At 45.3% G+C, this 25,060-nt stretch overlaps 2 protein-coding genes across 2 annotated transcripts in view; both read left to right on the plus strand.

Annotated features, from left to right (window-relative positions):
• The first annotated feature begins 7,468 nt into the window (after positions 1-7,468).
• Positions 7,469-25,060, plus strand: part of LOC111074668 (lachesin) — a 104,294-nt gene continuing 86,702 nt past the window's right edge. Inside the window, exons 1-3 of the mRNA XM_041593707.1 lie at positions 7,469-7,736; positions 7,971-8,140; positions 16,863-16,992. Of these exons, the coding sequence (XP_041449641.1) occupies positions 8,062-8,140; positions 16,863-16,992 (209 nt within the window). The 5' untranslated portion in view covers positions 7,469-7,736; positions 7,971-8,061. The remainder of the gene's footprint in view (positions 7,737-7,970; positions 8,141-16,862; positions 16,993-25,060) is intronic.
• Positions 10,828-12,381, plus strand: LOC111074664 (TRIO and F-actin-binding protein-like). The gene is made up of 2 exons (XM_022367545.2): positions 10,828-11,160; positions 11,213-12,381. Exon 2 carries the CDS (start codon positions 11,410-11,412, stop codon positions 11,860-11,862), a length of 453 nt encoding a protein of 150 aa, XP_022223237.2. The 5' UTR covers positions 10,828-11,160; positions 11,213-11,409; the 3' UTR covers positions 11,863-12,381.

Consider the following 25,060-nt stretch of genomic DNA (forward strand, 5'->3'; position numbering starts at 1 on the left):
GTCAGTCAAAACACCATACGCGTCGTAGAACAATTAAACAGAACATAACCGGGTAGAATAATAATACGGAAGAATAAAGAAACCCATTAAAATTAAAGAACCAAAAAGTGTTGTGATTTATATTTCAGTTGCTGGCAAAGTTCCTGGTTTTCCCAATAAAGTCCTCGTGAATTATAAATAACTTGTAATTCAGGACCCTGGACAGACTGATGCATGCCTCAGCCTGAGATAGGACATTACAAGTTGCGAAATACCTTGAATATATAAAATTAATTAATTCACCTACCCACTTAAAAGTAGCAAAGGATTACAAATAGTTATCAAACGTATCGAGCGAACAGTCCTAATCAATGAGATAATAGATGGACTTAACAATAAGGGCTTCGAAGTCAAAATGGCTATGACCCCAATCTACAAGCTTCAATATCTACTGCACAGTAGGATCACCGTTGAGGAACCACACAAACGAAATGGACCCGTCCAAGGCACCAATCGCCAGGAATATGGACACACGAAAACTTATTGCATTCTACGGGCGGTCTGTGTTGCCTTTAGGGATGTTCATTTCACTGAGGCCGGGCCGTAAATAAGGAGGACCCATTTGCCAAAATATGTAGCAACTGTGGCGGAAACCATACTGCCAACTATAGAGGTTGTCCTATATATACAAAATTGAAAACTCACCTAAGCCAACAAATACTTGCAGCTCGAAACCCGGTCTTCCGACAACACTTACCAAATATACCGTCAACTACGACTCCAGGGGTTTGTTTTGCTCAGGCGTTAAGTTACAACAACGGGTCGTACGCCTCAGTCTCTAAGCCGACACTTCAACCAACCACAGCTGGGTTAATGCAGGCATCAGGCATCAAATCAGATCCCAGAAATCTCTGCCCAACATACCCCTGCTAATCCATCCCAATTGCCAAGCGGAATTGAGTCAATGCTGGTAACTATAACAAACACAATGGTAGCAATATAACAAACGAAGAAGGAGCTTATGCGCAACCAAAATCTCCTCCTGGAGCTCCTAATCAAACAGAAATCTGTATAAATGGCTTGTCTAAAAATATATTTTTTTGCAATGCAAATAGCATTGCTCATATTAGAGACTCACCTAACAAATAAAAACTATTTTTACCTCGATGGTTATAGTTCCTATACGACAAATCATCCCGATGGTAAGGCACATGGAGGTACTGGCGTTCTCATCAAGAATCGCATCAGGCATTATCCATTGCCATCATTTGCTACCTAAGCCTAGTCGCAGTATACTGCCCACCGCACTTCTGCATTTCTGAATTTGTAAAATTCTGCGACCTACTAGGTGACCGATTTATATGCAGCTGATGACTACAATGCCAAGCACACCCAACTATATAACGCTATAAAAACACCACGAAATAAGCTAGACTTTATCTCTCCGGGCAAGCCTACATATTGGCCCACAGATCCAAACAACTTGATTGATTTCGCAGTTACACGAAGAGTTCTGCAAGCTCAGATTCATGTAGATCACTTAACAGATCTATCATCGGATCACTCGCCCATTCTACTTCACCTTTACGACCATCCACAGCTTTTGGGAACGCCCACACTTTCTAACATCTAGCAAAACAGATTGGCTCAAATACAGGAAGTACATAAGCTCTCATATTGATAGCTGCTCAAACATTAATTGTAAAGATGACATTGATAGGTCAGTCGAAGCATTAGTATCCTCAATGTCACTCTCGGCAAAACACTTAACACCAATATTAGCACCTAATAAAATTTCCAACAGCAGTCGTATTTCTAGGCACATTGAAGTGCTGCTAAGCGATAAAAGAAGACTTCGCCGAGAGTGTCAAGCACACAGCATCAAAAGAGCGGCTAAAAATAGCCAACCATCTACTACTATGAAAAAAACCGAGATCAAATATCCTATATGGAGAAACTCTCCCCAAATAGCAAACGATTCCCACTGTGGAAAGCAAAATCAGGCGTATGCCCACCAATCGAGAGTGAATCACCTTTGCGTACACAAACAGAAGAGTAGGCTCGCAGCAACAAAGAGAAGGCAAATACATTTGCCATCCATCTAGAAAACGTCTTCAAACCACACCCAGCAACAAAAAGCTTTGTGCTCCCACCAACCAACAATCCCGAAGCTACTCCGCCTATCATATTCCAATCAGGAGAAGTCACAAGGGTCATTAAAGACCAAATCTCAAAGCAAAAGAAAGCTCCGGGCCACGATTTCATCTCCCCTAAAATGATTATAGAATTGCCGAGCTGTGCAGTGTATATTCTTACTGTGATATTCAACAGCATGATGAAATGGGGCTATTATCCTCAAGAATGGAGGAAATCAGTCATCACAATGATCCATAAAGCCGGAAAAGACAAGTCCAAGCCATCATCATATAGACCTATCTATAGACCTATAGACCTATATAGGCCTACTGCCTTGCCTATCAAAGATATTTGAAAAGCTTCTCCTGAATCGTAGCAACACCTACACATAAACGGTGCCATCCCGACTCACCAATTTGGATTTCGCGAAAAACACGGAAAAATTGAACAAGTAAACCGTATAACCTCTGAGATACGAAATGCATTTGAAAGACGGGAGTATTGCTCCGCTGTTTTTCTGGATGTCGCCCAGGCTTTCGACCGCGTTTGGTTAGATGGCTTAATCCACAAAATCAAAATATTACTTCCAGAGAACATCCATGGAATATTGGAGTCATACATACAGCAAAGAAGTTTCGCAGTAAGATGCAAAGATTTCCTCTCTGAATATCATCCAATTGAAGCTGGTGTACCGCAAGGCAGCGTGCTTGGACCGACACTGTATATCATATTCAGAGCAAATCTACCGACAAACAGCCTAACAACAACTTCGACATTTGCTGATGATACTGCCATATTAAGTCGCTCCCAGTGCCCAAGAAGGGCCACGGATCACTTATCATCTCATCTCGTGGCCTTAGAAAAATGGCTAGCAGACTGGCGGATACACATAAATGAGCAAAAGGGCAAGTCACCTTTACGTTAAACAAACAAACTTGCCCTCCATTATGTCCGAACAATATCAACAATCCACAAAACCACCGAAGTAACATACCTTGGTGTTCTTCTGGATAGAAGGCTTACTTGGCCTAAGCACATCGAAGCGAAGAGAAATCTACCTAAATTTAAAGCTAGTAATCTACATTGGCTAATAAACACCAGTTCACCACTAAAACTGCAGTACAAAGTACTTTTGTACAATGCAGTTCTCAACCCCATCTGGACATACGGCTCCGAACTATGAGGAAATGCTTGCGTTAGTAATTTAGAAATAATCCAGAGAGCTCAATCGACGATACTAAGAACTATCACTGGGGCACCATGGTACATACGGAATGAAAATATCCATAAAGACTTAAATGTAGGATCAGTTAAAGATGAAATTGCCAAAGTGAAAGCAAAGTACCAGGCCAAGCTTCACGCCCAACCTAATAGACTTGCGCAGTCTTTAACTTGGCACACTAGCCATACACGACTCCGGCGAAGAGACCTCCCCACCCAGCAATAATACTTAGCAAGGGACGTACTCTAAGTAATTAAGTGTAATTAATTAAATAAATGCATTAGATTAAGATTTTCATTATTTTCGTCAGCCTCTAATAGAGACGATTTGATAAAAAACAACAATAGAACGTACGGTTTTAAAGACATAAGGTCTGTCTCAAGCCCCGCGGAAAATTCGTACAAGGAATTTGCTAGTTATTGCGTGAGGGTGTGGAACATAGCTAAAACAGGGTTGATGAATCAGCTGTGTTCAGTAAACAGTGCGCAAAGTTTTTACCTACGTCTTGCACCATTCAATCCAGGAATAATTGTTGAATATATATTCCTGAGCAGGGTGTCAGCTGTTCCCTCAGTCCGCACAGGGTCCCGATAGGCAACTATCGATGTAAATCTGTTGATTCCGCTCATCTTGCTGGATACACACTCAAAGAAAACGTAAACGAAAAATTCATGCCACAGTTTTTTTTTATGAAGTTTGACAGGAATTTCCGCTTCCGACTGACGATTCCGATTTTCCGATTTCCGAAAACGTCACCTTTTGCTTATTTCAATAAATTTTCGCATCAAAGTTAATGAAATATCATGTTACTTATATAGTTACTGTTCGGCTAAGCGCCGGCCCATGGCAGCCAGGCAAAGACCATATGTAACCTCAAGTAACGCTCCATACGGTGCGCTTATGCCGTCTGGTGCTGCCCTGCGGCGTTCGACAGCCGCTGTGGGGGAGGCTCGTCAGGAAGCAGAAGACACCAGCGACATCACCGCGTTAAACGTTTGCGCGGCACAGTGACCGCCCCACAGAGTCAAACAAACCGCATAAACAACACCAACGTCGAACCGGCCCCCGCGTCTCAATCGACCCATCGTTAACCCGACAAATCCGCCCCCGCAGGGAAAAACATATATATTAACTAAGTACAATAAACTGTGAAACATTAACTGAACAACACGCCAATAAACGCAACAACGCTACTGAAGAGCCAGTAGCTCAACATTGGTGACCCCGACGTGATAGAAACATAAACTTGTTAAACACAAAAAACATAACATTTTCGTTGGATAAATTGGCTGAACCACGGTTTCGGTTGTCGATGTGCACACAACAGAACGGTTCCGCGTCATCGCTGCGGTCTGCGCGCTCGTTCGTCGGTCGTCCCAGGTGCATGCCGTTGTTGTCGGATGCACAAGTTTAGTGCGTCAAACGTGCCACGCTGCGACTGTAAAACCAAGCGTGTGTGAGCGCGCGATCGATTGTACAGTTCATGAAAACCCGAGGTACACCGGCTGTTAACCCACACCGCCAGTGACCAAACCCAGCTTCACGAGCATACACGATGGCCTAAAGCCCCCCAATCTCCCCCCCACCTGTTCGCGATTCGGAAGCTGCATCAACAGCGCAAGGTGCAACCATGGTAGGGCAGCACGGGGATGGAACTGCCGCGGCAGGGGGATTGGGGAACTCAGTGAGGAGGAGTTAAATGTGCGACTAAAGTTGCAGCGGATCTGGTCGCTCGTTCAACGAGCACCATAATGCCCTGGAGGGATTGATCCGATGAGTTGGCAGTCCCTGAGGGAGGGTTTGACGATGCGTGGTCATGCTGGAAATTCGTATGAGCGCGAGTTGAACAAGCGGCAGCCCACAATGCCCCATGCTCAACAATGCGGACGGATCATGTTGGAGAGGCCCCAGCTACAGTCATAGTGCAGAGTCGGCCTCGCCTGCCGGAATAAAGCTCCCGACGCGGGGCTACGCGAAATATCTCGGGGCGTGCCCCATAATGACAAGGATTCTGACCTAACGAGTGGAGAGCTGCAGCACCTACGATCCTGCCTGAAAGGACCTGCCAGCACAACCCGCGACAGCCACGCCAGCACCCATCGCCCTAGCCTCTAAAACGCAAAACAAGCGTAATATCAGGCACATGTCACCGACATTGGGTGTGCAGCGTATGAGCCCGCGGCCCAGCCCGGTCCAGAACGTAAAGCCAACGGGCCGCAAGTATGGGACAAGGCCAGATAGCGACTGCATTCGAACGTACCGCACAGAAGTGGACAGCGCCACACAAGCCAAGTGGGAGGAATGCCGTCAATGGATAGCAACCCACAAGCCAGCAATTTACCGCTTCTGGAGCAGGATGCCAGGGTTGGAGACCAGGAGCACGCTAAGGAAATGACACTAATAGCAATCGGAAACACTGCCAGTTGCAACACCTCAAGCCGTTGCCTCGCGCTCTGCGGCGACACCGGACATTCGATAACGTGCCAATCAGCAACCCTCCCGACCGGCCCAGGAAGCTAATAGCTACCCATGCACCAACTCCCCGATCGGCCACAGCAGGTGAAGCGGTCACGACCCCGGAGTGGTGCAGCACACACCTACCATCGAGCCGCCACACCCAAACCATCTGCCTCAACCGTCAAACAACATCGACCTACGATCCCGCGATACCCTCTGTCGCTGAACATGCCGTAACTCGTCAGCCACGCGCCTGGCCCAGAGTCATCGACGGGACGCTGTGAGCCCACTGCCATAATCAGCGTAGAGTCGCTCCGGGATGTTGATTCCGCCGGCCCGCCGTCTGGATCGCAGGTGCATTCGTCACCCGTCTGGCCAACAGTTGCAGCTACAGAGAGCGGAAGTTCCGTTCTGGTCGGCGTTCGTGTGCCATATCCGAAGGATGCTGCGTCGATACCAACTGGAACATACGCGTCCACAGCCCGACCATACGGCACTATGCCCAACCATTACGGGTAACCAACCCAACGGTACCACGACATTAATCGCTGGATTGCCCCCAACATACCCGGCGGTCAGAAGCACCGCCCCAGCCAGTTGATATTCTGATTGGAGCGGCCTGTCCGAGCATGCCTGGCAAACAGTTGGGAACTGGACTGCCACGTCCAGGAGACCAAACTGGGTGGAAGCAGGGGGTTCCCGCCCAGGCCCCCGCCCCGGTAGCCACGAAGTGGCCCCCGCTCGCCCAGCATGGTCAGAAATAAAGTCCGGAGTAGCGGTACTGAGCGGTGCTGAAGCAACAACAGTGCTGCAAATAAGGACGTAAAGCCGTGCTCCAACGGGGGAGTAGTCGGCTAAGCGCCGGCCCATGGCAGCACAATGAGCAAAGAGACCATATGTAACATCCTTAAAAGTAACGCTCCTATACTGTTTGGCGCTATGCCTGTCTGGTGCGCCCGTCGCGTTCGACAGCCGCTGTGGGGGGGCTCGTGCAGAAGCCAGTTCGTCTCACCGTCGAACGGCTGTCTGGCACAGTGACCTGCCTGCCACAGAGTCTAAACTAAACCGCTAAATCTAACAACTCAACAGTCTGAACCGGCCCCCCCCAATCGCCCACGTAACTCTCGTTATCAAATCCGCACCCTTTCGCTAGTTTTGGATAAAACATATATATTAACTTAAGTACAATAAACTGTGAATACATTAACTGAACAATCATCGCCTTTAATAATATCGCATACAACGCTACTGAGAAGCTCAGTAGCTCAACAGTTACTCTTTAATAAATTTAATTAATAATAATTAATAATTTCGGGAAATAATATATGGAAATCTGTTTTTTTTACTTGTCATGATTTTTGGCGGGGTGGACGTTTTGGCGTTTTTCTATTAAATACAATTTTACATCCGTAGAAAATCTTAAGTCTTTTAGATTGACAGTATATATGTATGTATATGTGTATCTTGATATTTCGATATCCTATGATAAATACTATTTATATTTTAACAATAATATCATTGAACATACACTATTCATATAGTACAAGTGTCATGTTGCAATGCTTACATCAAAAGCTCAACTTTGGCGCGTGCGCTCATTGTCAAGCTTTTTGGTCCTCGCTTGTAGGTGTAATGCTATTGAGAATTTACATGTTAGTTTCCCTTCGCGGTTTGAAAATAAGTAAAATAACTTTCTGACAGTGAAATATATTACCTGTTTTAGTCTCAGTTTAAATAATAGAATTATCTGTATTGTATTTATTTGAGATATTTGCGTATAAAATACATACATATATATGGAAATGTGTATATCAACATAGCTGAAATGTTTTCAATTTCAAACATTTTCTAAAAGAATGCGTACAAAACCCAAAAAAAAAACAAATAACTCAGGAGGTAGAAATTTTTTAGCCTGAGAATTTTCACTGCGATATGCGCATATGTATGTATTTACATACAGATGTTAAGTAAAACTAATATTTAACTAGTTTATGCACATAAGTATACACTTATGTATGTACAACATACATATATTTATATTCTGTGCAAGTAAACTATTTGTTCCCGTATAAATATAAATGTAGATGTATACAATCATACATACATTTGTACGTGTAAATAAGTGTCCTCATCTGTCAAAAAAAAATGGTTAATAACAAAGTAAAAAATCCTGTAGATAGAATTTGTTTAAAGTTTTAGTGTAGGATTAATAAACAAGAAAAGGCCTAATAGCTAAAAATATAAATGTTTAATACCAAATACCAAGGATGGTATACAAAATGGATCTATTAATTCTGTTAATTTTAACATTTCAACAAATAAAATACAACGTCGCAAGCAAAGATGGTAAGTCTGAGAGAAATATCTATATACATATGTATGTATTTTAGATTAAATATTAAACTAAATATTCACGGACTAGAATAAGATTATTTGACACCTTTTTATATTGAATATTAAAATTAAAGAATAATATGTATATAACAGAATGTGTTGTATGGAAACATCCAAAATATTTGTCATTATGTGGAATGAGGAAATACGGAGTGCGGGAACATATTGTATTGATAACATAAATCATGATATTTATTACATATGTACATATGTACATACAGTTGTGTTCTTTTCCGCACCTAAAGACTTTCAACATTTTTTTTTTGGGACATTTCTAGCCTTCAAAATTGAATAGTGATGAAACCCGAACAAAATCCCGTTACATTCGCATTCCATCTCTTAGTTGTTCATTAACTTTTACACAATTGCCAATGAAATCGGTTGATCATTCAAATAGAAGAGCTGGTAGTACTAGGAGTAGTAGTTGTATAGCATCTGCCAGGCTAGAGATTAGGTTGCATTTGAAGAAATCGACATTTTGCATCTCCAGCTCATGATGAAACTATGTATGTATATAAGGTGGTAGGCATATCAAGGCATCTTTTATCTTTTGAGGACCATCCGTTTGTCACTCGTTTGTCAAATGTAGTCGATAGAGGTTGTGTAGCACACGATTGTTTTCTTTGTCTTCTTTATTGCTTGCGAATAGACTCGTAACCAGAAAACAATGAAATGAATGTGCTTGCTAATATTTTAAATCGGCATTTATTTAATAAAAATATTACTTTAGTATATTTTATGTAATTATTTTATGTACATTAGGTTGAGCCAAAAAAATTTTTTTTTTTTTTTATTTAGACGGGACGCCCCTTCATTTTGTTATCTTGGGTTTGATAGTAGTAATATTAAAGATTTTATTTTTATTTAAAAACCCTTTTTAGAGGTTGCAACAAAATTTAAAAAAAATTTTAAGTAAGAAAACCAACGCAACAAAAAAAGTATTAGCGAAATCGGTCCAGCCGTTCATGCCTGATGCCGGGACCAAGGAAAATAAGGATTCATTTTTATGTACATATATACATATATAGATGTATGTGGGGTATGAATTTTGACGAGATTTTAAAATGATTGAACGATGAAGAAAGGGTGTAGAATTGATGGCGAACACGAAAGCAATTAGTTAGACTTGAAACGAGAACACGAAAAAGTTTTTAGAATTAGACGTGTCTTATTGAGTACGCTGGAGACGCTTCAAGTCGGTGTCTTATTGAAGAACTATTTTGTGCGTAAGAAGCGTAAGACTTGAGTGCTAGGTCAAGACTAAATTGTGGGGCTTGCGGCCCTAATGAAAGCGAGAGCGCGACAGATGGAGAGAGCGATAGCAAAGGCGAAAGAAAAAAGGAAGAGATTTGTATGTCAGGAATTGACCAAATATATGGGTATGTATATATGCGATTACAGAAAGGGTGAGAGATTGCAAAGGCATACGGTGCAGGACCAGATCATGATCATAGCGAAGGCATGAGAATCGACTGTGTCTTAAGCGATGCTGCGACTAAAGCGCGGGAGAGTGATCGAGTGAACGTGATAGCGAGAATGATGGGAAAGAAAAGAAGAAAGGCGCGAAACGAAGCGCCGAACGATGGCGCTCTAACATGAGGTTGGTAATCCAAAAATGTATCTCCCAACTTTTTATGTTCCAGTTCGGATTTTAACAACTTATTTAATTTTAATTTAAAACGTGCCTCCAACCCAATTTCAGAAAATAAATTTAAATTCCATTTATTGTATTGTCAAGTCGTGCATGATTTACCTACATATACTCTTATGTATTTTTTGACCACATTTGTACGACATTCGCTCGGCTGTTGCTGTATCGGATAACGATCGGCAGGTTTCACGTATGGCCTTGCCCCTGTTGCTCAAAGGGAGCTGCATGGTCCAGTCCTGGATCCTCCTTCCGTGGCCGCTGACCGGATGGTCAGTGGGACCCTGCCGTTGGACGGTGCCCTACGCATATATTTCCAAAATATAGCTGGTATGCTCAACAAGGCCCAGGCTGTCTATTTGGCAACCATTTTGCGATTTTGACATTGTAATTTTGGTTGAAACTTGGCTCAACACAAACTTCTTTGACAATCAGTCCCTCAATCCCAAACTTTTCCAGGTGTTACATAAGACAGGTCCAAAACGAAGCTCTGCAGAGGCGGTGGGATTGTTGTGGCCGTTAGACGTCTTGTTGAAGACGACTCTCTCTTTAATCAGATTGGGGTGTCGGTGCCCAGTCAGTCGGAGAAACTACATGTCTGTGCGTCGTAAATTTCACCTAAAAGTGGGTATGAAATCTACAAGGCTAACACTCAGAATATTGGGAACATTTATAGAAACCTTCAAGACCGTCAGCATCTCTTCGTTGTTGGCGATTTCAATTTGTGTTCGCTGGTATGGTCCGCCGATATTCAATCGTCGGCTTTGAAGCCGAGCATTATATACCTGCCGCATGAAATCGTTTTTTCTTACTTCGGACATCGATTCTTGTGTTACATGTTGCAAACTGCCTATTGGAGAAATTTGTTTGATCTCTGAATGTGGTAGCTGAAAAAAAGGCCTCCTGGTTCAAGCATAAGGCGACACGAGTAAGGTGGCAAAAGTAGGTTGTTATCTTTATTTTTTCTTATAAAACAGAGTTCGAGCATGTAGTCTGTATAGTCTCGAGGTCTTTTTAATTTTAGTTAGTAGGAGAGTTGGTGTAAAGATAAAAAAGATAAAAACACCGGCCTACTGGGACGCGGACGGAGACACGACAGCAGGACCCCCAGGAATCACTCACCCACTAAGTCTGGATGGAGGAAGGATCGCCGCTCTTGTCACCATCGAAGGGCAGGCACTGTCGGCCACCGTCGACACTGGAGCGACCCGATCTTTCATCAGTCAACGGATGGTCCGGAAATTAGGGACGGAGGCGAATCTGCGCGAGGATTACCCTGGCGGATAGATCCAAGAAGGAGATAACTCAAGCAGTGCTGGCAACGGTAAGACTCGATCAACTGGAGGCACGAGTGGCTTTGTTAATCTTGCCCACAGTACTTGATGACGTCATCTTGGGTCTCGACTTCCTGTGCGGGATCAGCGCCAGGATCCACTGCGGACGTGCCTATCTACAGCTGAGGGTAAGACGTGACCATCCAGGTACGACACCACTGGTCCCATCTGTGCCTCGATCTCGAACGGTGACCTTCGCCAGTCCACTCACTACCAGCCCAGCAAAGCCGACTACGCCCATGACTGGACCCATACCTCACGGACGAGCCTTGCCCAACAACAGGACCATCAGGAAGACTTCGGCAGAGGCAGTTGCGACACCGCTGGACAACTCCAGGGCCAGCTCGCCGAACCGGGAGTCGCACAATAACGGAACCACCAGGAAGACTTCGGCAGAGGTAGTTGCGACAATGCTGGACAACTCCAGGGCAAGCTCGCCGAACCGGGAGTCGCCCAACAACAGGACCATCAGGAAGACTTCGGCAGAGGCAGTTGCGACACCGCTGGACAACTCCAGGGCCAGCTCGCCGAACCGGGAGTCGCCCAACAACAGGACCATCAGGAAGACTTCGGCAGAGGCAGTTGCGACACCGCTGGACAACTCCAGGGCCAGCTCGCCGAACCGTATTAGAAGGGTGCGCTTCCCAATGGCTTGTTCAGATCAGCTTTGCTGGGATAACCGACTACCCTGAAATACCGGCCGCCTTCTTGTTGAACAGGCGAGTGTTTGTCGGCATACGGTAGCCGACTAGTGACGTCATTAATGACGAAATGGAAGTCGATGGACATGGGAGAAATAGCTGTGTCTTTCGTAATGGCACACAAGTCGAAAATCAACACTAGACTGCAACGTTTACTTTTCACCACCAATCTAACGAATAGAAATGAACTACAGCAGCATTTGAAGGAACTTTCATACAACAAGCGAAGCGATTATCTTGCTTCAGACCATTCGATCGGTCCCGATAAGAAGAGTTTCAAGGCACACACTCCAATGAAGTGCCATTACTGTGGGAATCCCGGACATAAAATGCTGGAATGCCGTAAGAGGATGGCAGAACAATTAAAGTCAAATCAATCGTATGGGAAAACTATTGGTGGGACGAGACAGGACTCTAGTGACTTTTTTTAAATGCGGAAACGTCGGTCATAGGCTCGCCTGGGGGTAAATACTTTTCCTGCTTAGACATGGCCAGTAGGTTTTATCAGATTCCAATAAATTCAGGATCTATAGAGCGAACAGCTTTTGTAACCCCCGACGGCCAGTACGAGTTCTATCTATGACATTTTGGCTGAAAAATGTCTTTTCGATTTTTCAGTGAGCTATAGCGCCAGCACTCATATGTAATTTTTTTTGTTGATGATATAATGATAGTCGCGAGGTCGAAAGAGAAAGCTTATGGGGGGATCTGAGACCCCTTCCCATGCAAGACGGTGCGAACCCTAAGCCCGCTTGGATCGGCAAGAACCCACGGGGCACGAGACGTAAGCAGGCGAGGAGAAGTATAACTGTTGTCGGTTTATTTGAGCTTTGTACTTGTAAGACTAGAATTAAAGAGCCGCATGAAGCAGGCGCTCGGTTGGGCGCCGAGAGCACGTGAGAACCAAGCGAGCTTTACGCCAGGCGGCGATACATTGCAGTGCTCGACTGCGAGGCCTCGAGAAGTCGCGAGAGAGAAGAGAGGATTAGTTAGTGCGAGCGTGGTGAACCGACTAGACATGATTGTTACAGAGAGGCGTGTGAAGAACAATAAAGAGACGAGCGGCAGGAAAATCTGGACGGAAAACGGTGTGGCGCGGGAGTTTACGGAACAAGTCGGTGAGCGTAACCCCGTCCAAAGTTATACCTGGGCCTGAAAGAGGGTATATCGTTGCACTACCTGCTCGCCACTCCCGCCTTTCGGTTGTCGGCTGCCCTTCTTCCATTCTATTTGTACATGGGTGGCGCTTCCTTGCAGAGGGGAGGTAAGAACTGACCCGAAAATCGCCTGCTGGTGCAAGTGCAGATTTCTATAGTGCCATACTCATGCACAAAACTGACGGCAAGTCTGGAGTAGCAAGTGTACATCGCCCCCAGAATCGATGTATCATTCTTACGAACTAGGGACCCTGTCAGTGTACAACGCTGTAAAACATTTCCGATATTACCTTCACGGTCGAAAGTTTGTAATCTTTACGGATTTTAATTCGTTGAAAGCAAGTCGTACTAATGTAGAACTAATGCCAAGAGTACACCGTTGGTGGGCATATTTACATTCGATTGATTCCACTGTAGAGTACAAAAACGGAAGTCGCATGGCGCACGTGGACTTTTTATCTCGAAATCCGATTGTCATTGAACGTGAGCCCAGCTGAATGGTGGGGAGTCGCAGGAGAATTTGGCAAAGACATATGAGTTAAGAACAGGAATTCTATATCGGAATATTCAGAGAAATAGTAAAAAGCGCTGTCTACCTGTCATCCCGAGAGCCTTCAGGTGGTCTGTGGTAAATCATGTGCATGAAGCAATAATGCTTTGGGGTAGCAGAAAACTTTAGATAAGGCTTATAAGCAGTATTGGTTTGAACACATTTCAAAGTATGTACGAAAATTCATAGAAAACTGCATTACATGCAAACTATCAAAGACACCATCAGGAAAAATTGAAATGGAATTGCATCCAATTCCGAAAGTCGAAATACCAATGCATACTGTGCATATTGATATAAGTGGAAAAGTGAGTGCAAATTGATGCGCTCACTAAATTTGTTCACCTAGATCATACTTTGAATTTGGACGACGAAAACTGTATTAAGGCAGTGAAATCGACCATAACGCTTTTTGGGGTACCTAATGGTATCATTGCAGATCAAGGCAAGAGTTTTGCTTGGGGACGATTTCTAGAGTTCTATTTAATGTATAAAATAAAGACAGGAGAACGTTCCTGGCAGGATGCACTAAGTGAAGTTCAGTTAGCCATGAATTGTACTACCAACAGAGTAACAAAATTCAACCCGTTAGAACTATTGATTGGAAGAGAGGCTAGGCCAATGGGCTTGTTGCCTATAAATGATAAAGCTAAAATGGATTGTAAGCAGGCAAGAACTCATTCCAAAGAAAAATAAAGAAAATATGGAAAATAATGCGAAATATGAAAACAGGCGAGTTGAAAGGAATACGGCCAAGATTGTAAACCTTTTGTGGTTGCGGAGTTTGCTGGATGGTGACCGATATTTATTGAAATCATTGTAAGCGAACGTATAAGTATTCGCACGAGAGTTAGCGAAAGCTGACGCATGAGCAGGTTTCTGACGAGAATATTGAGAAGAACAACAGTGGTGGAAAAGTCACTGGTCGTTTGACCCGCTCACGCACCTAAGAGAGGTGCAGGAAACATCAAACGCAGGGGCTAGATTCAATCAACAATATTCATGCCGGCTATGGGTGTTATTGTGTGATGGACATTGGATCTGAGGAGATCGTGGCACTGGAGGTGCAAAGCGTTGCAAGGGTGCGGCAGGAACCTGTAACTGTGTTGATTACGACAATAGCCAAATGGGAGGGTTTCCGCAGGGGAGAAGGAGTAACTGAGAGAGATGATCCAGGTCAAGCCGACAGCACAAGTGTAGAGCAAGAAGTGTTCTGACATGGCGTGTGGCGTGGCTCACGTGGTGTTACGAGTTTGATGGGGCTCACTGTAAGAGATAAAATATGAAGCCTGCGAGACCGACATTTGAAGACACAATATATGAAGTTGTGTGTTGTTATACCCGTACTCAAAAAAGAGTTAAGGGGTATATTAGATTTGTGGTAAAAGTGGATTTGTGTAACGCAGAGAAGGAAACGTTTCCGACCCCATAAAGTATATATATTCTTGATCAGCATCAATAGCCATGTCGATATAGCCATGTCTGTCTGTCCGTCTGTCTGTCTGTCTCGATGAGCGCCTGGATCTCAGAGACTATAAGATCTAGGGCAACCAAATTTGGTTTCCAGACTCATATGATATATTACTGCTACAAGTGTATTTCAAAATTTCGCCCCGCCCCCTTCCGCCAACACAAAGAACGAAAATCTGTGGCAGGCACATTTTTAAAGAAACAATAAAACTAAAAACGCAGTATCGTAGATAATGCCCATATCTACCAGACAACTGAATCTGAATCAGATCGGATCATAATTAAAGCCAGAATGACGAAGTTAATTTTCAGTTGCTTCCCCTGCCCCCTCCTGCCAACGACAACGCAACTCATTTTCCTTCTCGCTCGCACACTCTGCCACGTTCAGTGCGCGAGCAACCCCTAGCGGGGTTGATGTAGCAAAAAAATGTAAAATGTAAAATTTTTTTTTAATTCTAAAATTCTAAAAAATCATATGCTTAAAAATGTAAGTACTAACTGAGTACGGGTATAAGTAGAGTCGCGTCTTTAGAAGCGACTCACACGTTCCTTCTCGTTTTTGTTTCAAATGGTCTTGAAAGATGAAAAGAAAAGTATAGCAAGTGTAACAACCTAGTGTTACAGTATGTACAAGAGTACGTGTGAAAGTCAGGAATGCCGTGTCGGAGATGTATGATGAAAATGTATGAGAAATTATAAAAATGTAAACAGAAATTTATAGAATTATGAAACAATATCAATAAAGGAGAACAGGAACTGCGCAGTAATTTATTCCTTCTATTTGCATTATTGCTGAGAGCGAGGATTGAGTACGAGAGAGTGTTGTCTCAGCCGAGTGTGGCGCGGTTGTATATAGGTTGCCTCTGAGAAAGATCGAAAGGGCTAAGGAGAGCAATTGGATGATGTAATATGGTGTCATGTATTGCGTGAGCGAAAAGAAGAAGACGAGAAAAGGAGTTTTCAGTTGGCTCGCAAATTTGAAAGAGAAAAGACATAACCGCGACTCACTGCTTTCAAGTGCGACAATGCAGGAAGAATAAGAGCACCCAGGCCATATGACCCCGACATATATATATTCTTGATCACCATCAATAGTCGAGTCTATGTCTGTCTGTCTGTCCGTTCCGATGAGCGCCTAGATCTTAGAGATTATAAGAACTAGAGCAACCAAATTTTGCTTTTAGACTCATGTCATATAACACTGTTTCAAGTTTCGCCCCGTCCGCTTCCTCCAACACAAAAAACTAAAGTCTGTGGAATCCACAATTTTAAAGATACGGGAAAACTTAGAAGGCACTATCGTAGAAAATCGCCATATTGTAACGACCCATGGCTGTGGCCATGTTCTGACACTGCGAATGCAAATTCGACAACACCAATCCACTGACCACTGAGCACAAATTTCCGACCTACAAACCCCATCCCACACTGTTACCGAATAATTATAAGTTAGCAATTACACCCCAGTAATAAGATACTCCATGGGAATTGCGGAAGTAAAACCCAACAGCGCTCTGGGAGTTTAAATAAAACAACGTCAAAACGTAGATAGTACACCATCTAAAATGAAGACTCTACATCTACAATGTAGATTCTACATCTTCTCCGCGAACTGCACAGTGCATCTGGAGAGGGACCCCGCAACTCAAAATTAATTTTTTTATTCTGGCTTTAGTAATTATCCGATCTGTACCAGATTCGGCAATCTGATAGATATGGTCATTTTCCCCGATATGCACGGTGTAACACATGTTAACACATTTTTAACTTAAAAATGGATTTTTCTAATAAAACAACATTGCCTTTATTTCTAGTACCAGTTCACCAAATCGAATCTTTGGTTGGAGAAAATATATTTCTTCCATGCAATGTAACTACATATGACGGCGATGAGCCTGTTTTGGTATTATGGTACAGAGATGATAAGGGTACTCCCATATACAGGTAAATAATATAAACATATTAATGGAGGTCGGAGGAAATTAGAATGTCCCCGCCGTCCTGACACATATAGCATAAATAACCTTGTTGATGAGACTTCTATTCTCTAAACTATTCTCAATAATGAATGAGGATCGAAGGACCACAAATGGTGTTGTTGATGAGACGAATTGTAAATTCGAACGATTGTGACTGTGCGACAAGTGTGTCGACAGATTCGGGCTCGAACCGCTCCTAGATCTAGGTTAGGTTAGGTTTATAGGGCTGCTCGACTGAAGTCGAGGTCAATCAGAGGCAAGTCTGCCCATTGTGATGCCCACACTCGTCACGGGATATTGTCCGGTGCCTAGGGAGGTTTCGCGAACCATCCCGAGGCCTCTATAAAGAGCACCAGTTTCTCTAGAGGCATGTTTTGCCAGGCTGTCCAGGTCTTCGTAGAAGCCGGCGCCGAGTATTCGGTGACGCCTCCCATGACTGCAGGACAGTTGCAGAGAAGGTGCTGGATGCTCTCTATTTCCTCCTCGTCCTAACTCGTCAGAGTTAGCAAAACCCAATTCTAAACCCAATTCCCAACTGCAGCCCGCACCTGCTGCGATGCAGTCACAGCAAAACACTTCCTCAACGCCACTGACCCACTAGCCAATTATCAACCAAGCACCAAGCTTCGACCCACTTCCCACGCCCCACAATTATTGTCCCCCAATAATCATAAGTAAGCAATAATTAATAATTTCCGGGTCAAAAACAGACCGTGGAAAATCACGGTCTCAGGTGCGATCGCCATCTGCTTAAAAAGCCCAAGCTTGGCCAAAGGAGGAGGTAGTCCATCAGCCCGAACGCAAGAGGCTGTGCAAGGCAGTCCACCAGCCCGCAGCATAACTAGCAAGACAAGAAGGTTCCAAATTGTAAACGACACCCGCCAAGCCAATAAAAAGAATTAAATAATAATAAAAAAAAAAAACGACAGAAGTTATTGAGTCATCCAATTTCCCACCTTGCCTACCACTCTTTCGGTCATTCAAGGCCAGCCCCGAACCTTAAGTTCCAGCAGATGTACAAATTTCTTGTAGAGGAACCCTGGACAGGCTGATGCATATCCCAGCCTGAAATAGGTATCTTACAAGTGGCGCCCGAGCAGGGACTTTTGGTAACTTTAAGGAAACTTTGAGAACACCTTAATACTGAGCTTTGTGGAGTAAAGACCCACGGCCACCGAAAGAGACTAGGCTAGCGAGGACCAAACCCGCGCCCACGCAAAATCTGGTCGCGAACATGTAGTGCCGCAGCGCCGAACCTACGAGTGTCGAAAGAAAGTGCTACCGTACAGAAGTACCACTAAACCAAACGTAAGTCAGTGCCACTAACCGCGGAAATACACCATAGAAGCTCACGGAGATGGTCTACCCGACGAATTTTTCCCTAAAGGAACACCATACCAACCCAGGGGCACCACCAGCTGGATTTACAAACTCCGACGGGAAGAGCTGGAAGTCCTTGGCGAGGAATTCGCATTTGGCAACGAAGGAACGGTCAGGGAACGACGAATCAGATTCGCCGCGTTAGTCGCCGGAACACTCTCGCAGGACGCCTGGGTTCGACTGGGAGACCTTGAACGGCAATACGCCAAACCATCAGGACGCTCCAGGTCACCCATGCCCACCACTCCTGGGCCACCTGACCAGCGGAAAACAGACCCAAAAGCCGGGTTACAAGTCCCCGCCGCAGCCGAATACAGCACACCCGGCCCACAACGCATTGTAACGCCAGCCGATTTGCCCAGACCTCCAGTTACGGAGACCAGCCGCTCGCCCACACAGAGGATCGTGCCAGCCATAGGCCCTTCCACAGATGGACGAGACCACAGCCACACCGCTCACATCGCAGAACATTGGAGAACCAGGTTCGACGGACAGGACGACCCACTAGCGTTTCTGGAACTACTCGAAGAACGTGCGCTCTCATATGGGGTGGACACAAATCAGCTGCCTCGGGCCATGACAGAACTTCTTACCGATCGGGCCAGCCGCTGGTACCGCACCAGCCAACTACAAGGCAGCTCATGGGTATATTTCCGCCAAGAATTCTTGACGTTCTTTTTGCCGCCACGGTATTTTGAACAATTGGAAGACCGGAACCGGGCCCGCAAGCAAGCGGTAGGGAAATTGTTCCAGGATTACCTCATAGAGATACGTCTACTCATGCACCGCGCCGGATACGACGCAACCAAGGAACTGAACAGGATCTACGACAACGCCCTGGCAGCATACCAGATGTACGTGCGGCAACACGAACTGCAAAGGTTGTCATAGCTAACACTGTTGGCCACCGAGTTCGAGAGCATCCAAGAGCGGGCCATTCCGACCACTCTCGCGCCCCCGCGAAACCCACCGAGATACCCAAGAGCAGAGAAACGGCGACTCGCACCGGACGTCATTTCGGAGACCCCATTGGGAGTGAGCAGACACACCACGGAGACCACCAGCTCATCCAAACAGTACTGCGAATCCCGATGTAGCACATCGCATGGTCTCGACCCCCATCGCCAACCCACGCGCAGCCTGTCGCCGGTGTAGTGAAGGCGGGCATACGGCATACGACTGCCATAATCCTTCGATCCTATTCTGCTGGGAATGTGGCAAACGCGGCACACACGCACCGTCAATTGTTGCCGCCAGAACACGTAGAGAAACGACATCTCTCTCTCTATCACCTAACTCTCAATAACTGTTATTTCTCTCTCGCTCTTGTAACTTTTTGTGCAGTAACGCTCTCACTTATAAGATGTTGCTGCAACCACTCTCCTCTCTAATCTTATTTTTAAGCATTGCTCTAATAATTTGCTCTGCACAGTGGTCTGATTGCTATTTGTTTTGAACTTTTTTTTCCCGAAATAAAAAAAAATAAAAGACATCAATATGGAATTTTCTGTCGTCTGTGCCAAAAAAACCTGCAAGAAGCAGATCACCCATGACCAGCCCAACGCAAAATGTGTAGGGATCTCGGGCCGTGTAGGTGATGCCATTTTCCAAAATAACGACCTGCATTATAGTTATGAGGCAGACGCGGAAAGGCTTCAAAGATCTGATCGTAGGCTTTAAACAGCAATATGATCGGGTCTTGGCCATGAACACTCAGTTCAGCAGTTTACAGCTGCTAGCTGAGTCTCCGAGGCGCAAGAAGTCTACTCCGCGGGACTTGCAAGGGCCGACTGCCTCATGTCCGCCGGCATCTAAAAAACTTACTCCGACCACTCCCTTAGTGCAGCAGTTGATTACGTTTGCTACTCCAAGGGCAACGATCGCTGCTGGTGATGCAGATTCGGGAGCCGAATGCGTCACTTCGGAGAGTATGCAGTTAGAAATGTCTGTAGAGTCCGTGTCCATCGAGTCCGCACCCAACCCCTTAACTATCCCCTCAGTTTCGCTCCCACCAGCTAATAGATGTCCAGGACCACCGGATACTGCCATCACAGGTACTAGGCCTGTGGTGCCAAAACCACTGGTGGGAGTCCCACCAAAGCGACAGGTTTTTGTCTCGCGGCTAGCCCCTGACCTCACATCCAATGATGTGACCGCTTTTATACAAAGCAAAATAAAAGCCGTCGGCTTAAAGGTGGAAAAATTTAACTTTCCTTACGCCAGGGAAATATTTTCCTTTAAGATAAGCGTCTCCTCGACTAAATGTGACACCATTTGTTCCGCCAAGTTTCGGCCGAAGTATTTTGTCGGCCAAGAGTTTAAGGCTAAGAAAAAGAACAGGCCCCCCATAACTCGTCCTAGTAGTCAGGCCAGTGCTCCATCTTTACCCTCATATTCCACCTCAACTTCTACCCACCCAAAAAACTAACTTCCTCTCTTTTAGTTACCTACCAGAATGCTAGAGGCATGCGTAGTAAGCTCAGCACTCTTTTTCTTGAGAGACTCGCATTCTCGTCCCATCTTATTTTGTTTTACCGAGACCTGGGTAAAACCAGACATCCTTAGTTCCGAAGTTTTGGCATGGTGGACCATGGGTTCCGAAATTTGTGTATTTAATATTAATCTTAATATTACCAAATGTGCAAAGTTTCAGGTGTGTATCAACTTTTGTAGACTTTGCAAAAAGAAATCGATGGCAAAAAAAATCGACTTTGTGGCCATTGTGCAGAGCCCAAAGGTTTTCGTGTTGGACACAGACGCCTTAGAGGTGTTCGTCGAATACTACAGCAAGTCCTTCAGTCCCGCGAAGCGGAATTAGTAGCTAGAAGAGAGCTGCTGGCCGTAGTTAAATCAACCAAACACTTTTTACCATTTTCTATATGGCCAGAAATTTGTCGTATGGAAGGATCACGCTTCATTTAAATGGTTCCTCCATATCGCATGATGGATCGAGATGCTGCAGCAGTACGATATGGAGATACAACACCGATCTGGTAAATGGCACTGTAATGAAGACGGACTATCTTGCCGTCCCTGCTATGGAACAAATAGCTGGTCGAGTACTTTATATAGAAGCAGTATCAGAACTTTAAGGTGAATACCAGAAGAAAGACACGGACCTAGCAGTCGTCTAAGAAACGGTTTTACTGGATTGGGCTAAGCGCTGACGTAGCTATATAATGCGCTCGTTGTTAGGCGTGTCAGGCCAGAAGCGGTCCGATCAGACGAACACTCAACAAGCTTCAAACCTGAGAAATCGGGTCGCCATTCGAAAGGCTCGCCATCGACATACTGGGCACCTTACCCACCACCACCGGCGACAACCGATACATAGCTGTCGTCATGTGCTACTTTACCAAATGGCCAGATTGTTAAGCTCTACCGGACCAGACAGCCCCCCTATCGGAAGAGGTATTTTGCCGGTACGGAATCCCATTCGTTCTTCACTCGGACCAAAGAAGGAATTTTGAAATCAATTAATCGCGATTAATCATAAATTAATTCGCGAAAAAGCGCTCGGGGTAGGCATGGGTACTTGTAATCCTGCTGCCCATGAATACCATCCAATCGTGTAATAAAGATTAATAGAAATAATAGAAAAGAACAAATGTCAACGTAGAAGAGCACCAGCTCGGTAAAGAGCACAAGTACTGTAACCAAAGCCAAAGAGAACTAAGCCCGGCAACAGCAACAAGACGAGCGTCGGCTCTCGCAAGCAAAAAACAACGCGCACTTCTCTATACGCTCGCCAAAGGCAGCAGTACCAACCAAAACTGCATCACGCCAAGTGAACGAGGAGAGAGCACGCTCTCTCTCCCCTGCATTGCAAAGTGGGTCATGGAGTGCTCAGTGCCCATCCCCCGACTCGTACTGCCTAACCAGCGATTTGCTATTATCGACAACAACTAGTGCAATGCCCTCGCTCAAAACTGTGTCTTCGACCACAACAACGACAACAACCACAACAACAACCACTGCAATTTCTGAGCGCCCGATACTGTCGACCCACTGCGACAAGCCCCACCTCTCCCAACCAATAAGTTCAAAAAATGCTAACCGAGCGTTAATTCAGTCTGGGCTCGATCGCTATGTGCAAATGAAAAGAAAATTGAGCCCACAAAAAGTGAAGAACAACAATGTAGCTAAAATAACTCAAATAACCGAGAGCACTGTGCCACATAAGGCACTAACAAACAATAGATTTGCGATACTAAGTGTCCCAAATGAAGATGAGATCGTCCAATTAAGACCCACTGCGTCCTATTTATGTTCGACAGGCAATTGGCGCAATTGGCGCAAACAAATTCTGTTTGAGCGTAAAAGGCGGTAGAGTCCAAGTTCTTCAATTGCTTCTTAATTCGAAAAGGTTACAATGAGATTACAAAAAAGCCGTTTTGCATCGAGTGTATAAGCGCAAGTGAAACGGGGGTTGCGCTCAGCTACTGCCGGTGGCTGTCGGCAGCGAGAGCGGGAGCGTAAGCTATAGCGAGGTGAATTTGTACGCGCGAGAGCGCGCCGCCGGGGGGAAAAATTCTCATAAGCGCGAGAGCGAGGGCAGCCGCTTGCGTAGCTGTGGCTGGAATGCCCACAGAGCGTTGCCCCGCCGGCGCTCTCCAGCGCGTCGTCGATGCAGCTGTCCGGCGTGCAGGGGTCAATCAGCGCACCGGTTTGTACGTTTTTTGGTGCACTGCGAGGACCACCTGTGCCGTCGGAAGGACATTGATGCTCCGGTGTCGAGTCGAATGCGCCGTTCGGCGCTAAGGATTTTGCCTCGGGGCGGCTCACTGGAGGTCGAGGGCGCCGTTCGGCGCGGGATTTGAATGCCGGAGGTGAAGGCGACGGTGCCGAAGAGGGGCCATCTGAGCGCCGAGAGCCGGACAGGTGGAGCAGCGTGTGGTGGTTGCGGCTGCACACCTTGAACAGGTCCCCACTGCGACAGTCTTTGTCCGAGTGCTCGTGCGCCAGGCAATTCGAGCAATACTTGTGGAGGAGAACGGGTCGGAGCCTCTTTTCGACGCCCAAGCGAATGAATTTACGGCAATTCCTCAAGGGATGCAATCCGATCTGCGGCTTGATTTGGAACGTGAGGGAGCTTGCGGGGCCATGCGAATGGTGCGAATGGTTTCGAGAAGGTCCGCAGCCAGAGAGCGGGATGCGCCGACCAAAATTCCTGCCGTTATCGGATTGAACCTCGTGAGGACAACCTCGTCTCGCGACAAAACGACCGAAAGCGGCTAGGAAGATGTCGGTGGATAAGTCGGACATTGCATCTAGGTGGATGGCTTTCGTGGTGAAACACACGAACACGCACACATACCGCGCGCCCTGTGAAGCTTTTGACATCGAAGGGACCGGCGAAGTCGACTCCGGTGTATGTGAACGGCCTGGTGAATGTGACTCTTGAGACAGGAAGTTCGCCCATTAGATGGGTTTGGAGTCGCTTGCGATGGATGACGAAAACCTTACAGGAGTGCCCTCACTACGTGACGTAGTCGAGGGATCCAGTATGTTGCCCGGAGAAGGCGGATGACCATCTGGTTCCCACCATGTAGGGCTATGTGGTGGGTGAATCGAACCAACAGGGGAACCAGGAGACATGCGGGAGGCAGCAGGATCGGATGCCGTTCGTTGTAGGACATGGATGCCGAGGCTTGGACTCGGCCACATGACCGCATGACTCCGTTCTGGTCAAGGAACGGATTAAGATTCTGGAGAGAGCTCGTGGCCGCGAGTGGCTGCTTGTTTACGAGGCACCGATGTTCCTCCGCATAATGGAAGCGTTGGGTTGTTAGGGTGACAGCTTGGAGAGCGGCAGTGACCTCTTTTCCGTTCAGCTTCTCGGAGACATGGGTTGTCTGCCCTTTAACTCGCTGGGTGAGCCGCCGAACGTAGGCGATCACGCGCAGAGCGCGCCCGAGTTCGAAGAAACGGCTGAGGATATCTGAGGCGCTGCTGGTGGCATGGTGCACCTTGACGGCTCATTTCTCCAGGTAAGTCTCAAGGACTGAGTCCCGTGGACATTTTTTTTTTTTTTTTTATTATAACGGGATTTTGATTATCGAATCTTCCCTATTAGAGACTTACGACAAGTATACAAATCTTAGCCTAATATATTTATTTAATTAATTACACTTAATTACTAAGAGTACGTCCCTAGCTAAGTATTATTGCTGGGTGGGAAGCAGAGAACGGCATTGGGTGATTGAAAAAATACCTCCAAAAAAAAAACCCCCCCCACTTACTCCCTTTTTGGGGGGACCCCCCTCCCTCCCCCCCCCTTTTTTTTTTTTTTTTTTTTATCCCCCCCTCCTTTCCTTTTTTTTTTTTTTTTTTTTTTTTTTTTTTTTTTTTTTTTTTTTTTTTTTTTTTTTTTTTTTTTTTCCCCCACCAACCCCAACAATTATAAAAAAAAAAAAAAAAAAAAAAAACACCTCTTTTTTTTTTTTTTTTTTTAAGGAACGCCCCCCCCCCCCCCCCCCCCCCTTTTTTTTTTTTTTTTTTTTTTTTTTTTATAAAAAAAATAATTTTTTTTTTTTTTTTTTTTTTGGGGGGGGGGAAAAAAAAAAAAAAAAAAAAAAAAAAAAAAAAAAAAAAATTTTTTTTTTTTTTTTTTTTTTTTTTATAAAAAAAAAAATTTTTTTTTTTTTTTTTTT

This window comes from Drosophila obscura, unplaced genomic scaffold, assembly GCF_018151105.1.
Source record: "Drosophila obscura isolate BZ-5 IFL unplaced genomic scaffold, ASM1815110v1 contig_194, whole genome shotgun sequence".
Classification (NCBI taxonomy): domain Eukaryota; kingdom Metazoa; phylum Arthropoda; class Insecta; order Diptera; family Drosophilidae; genus Drosophila; species Drosophila obscura.

Bases quoted from the DNA above. Each gene is read 5' to 3' on its own strand.
- LOC111074664 (XM_022367545.2), top strand. From the start codon at position 11,410: ATGACTGGACCCATACCTCACGGACGAGCCTTGCCCAACAACAGGACC.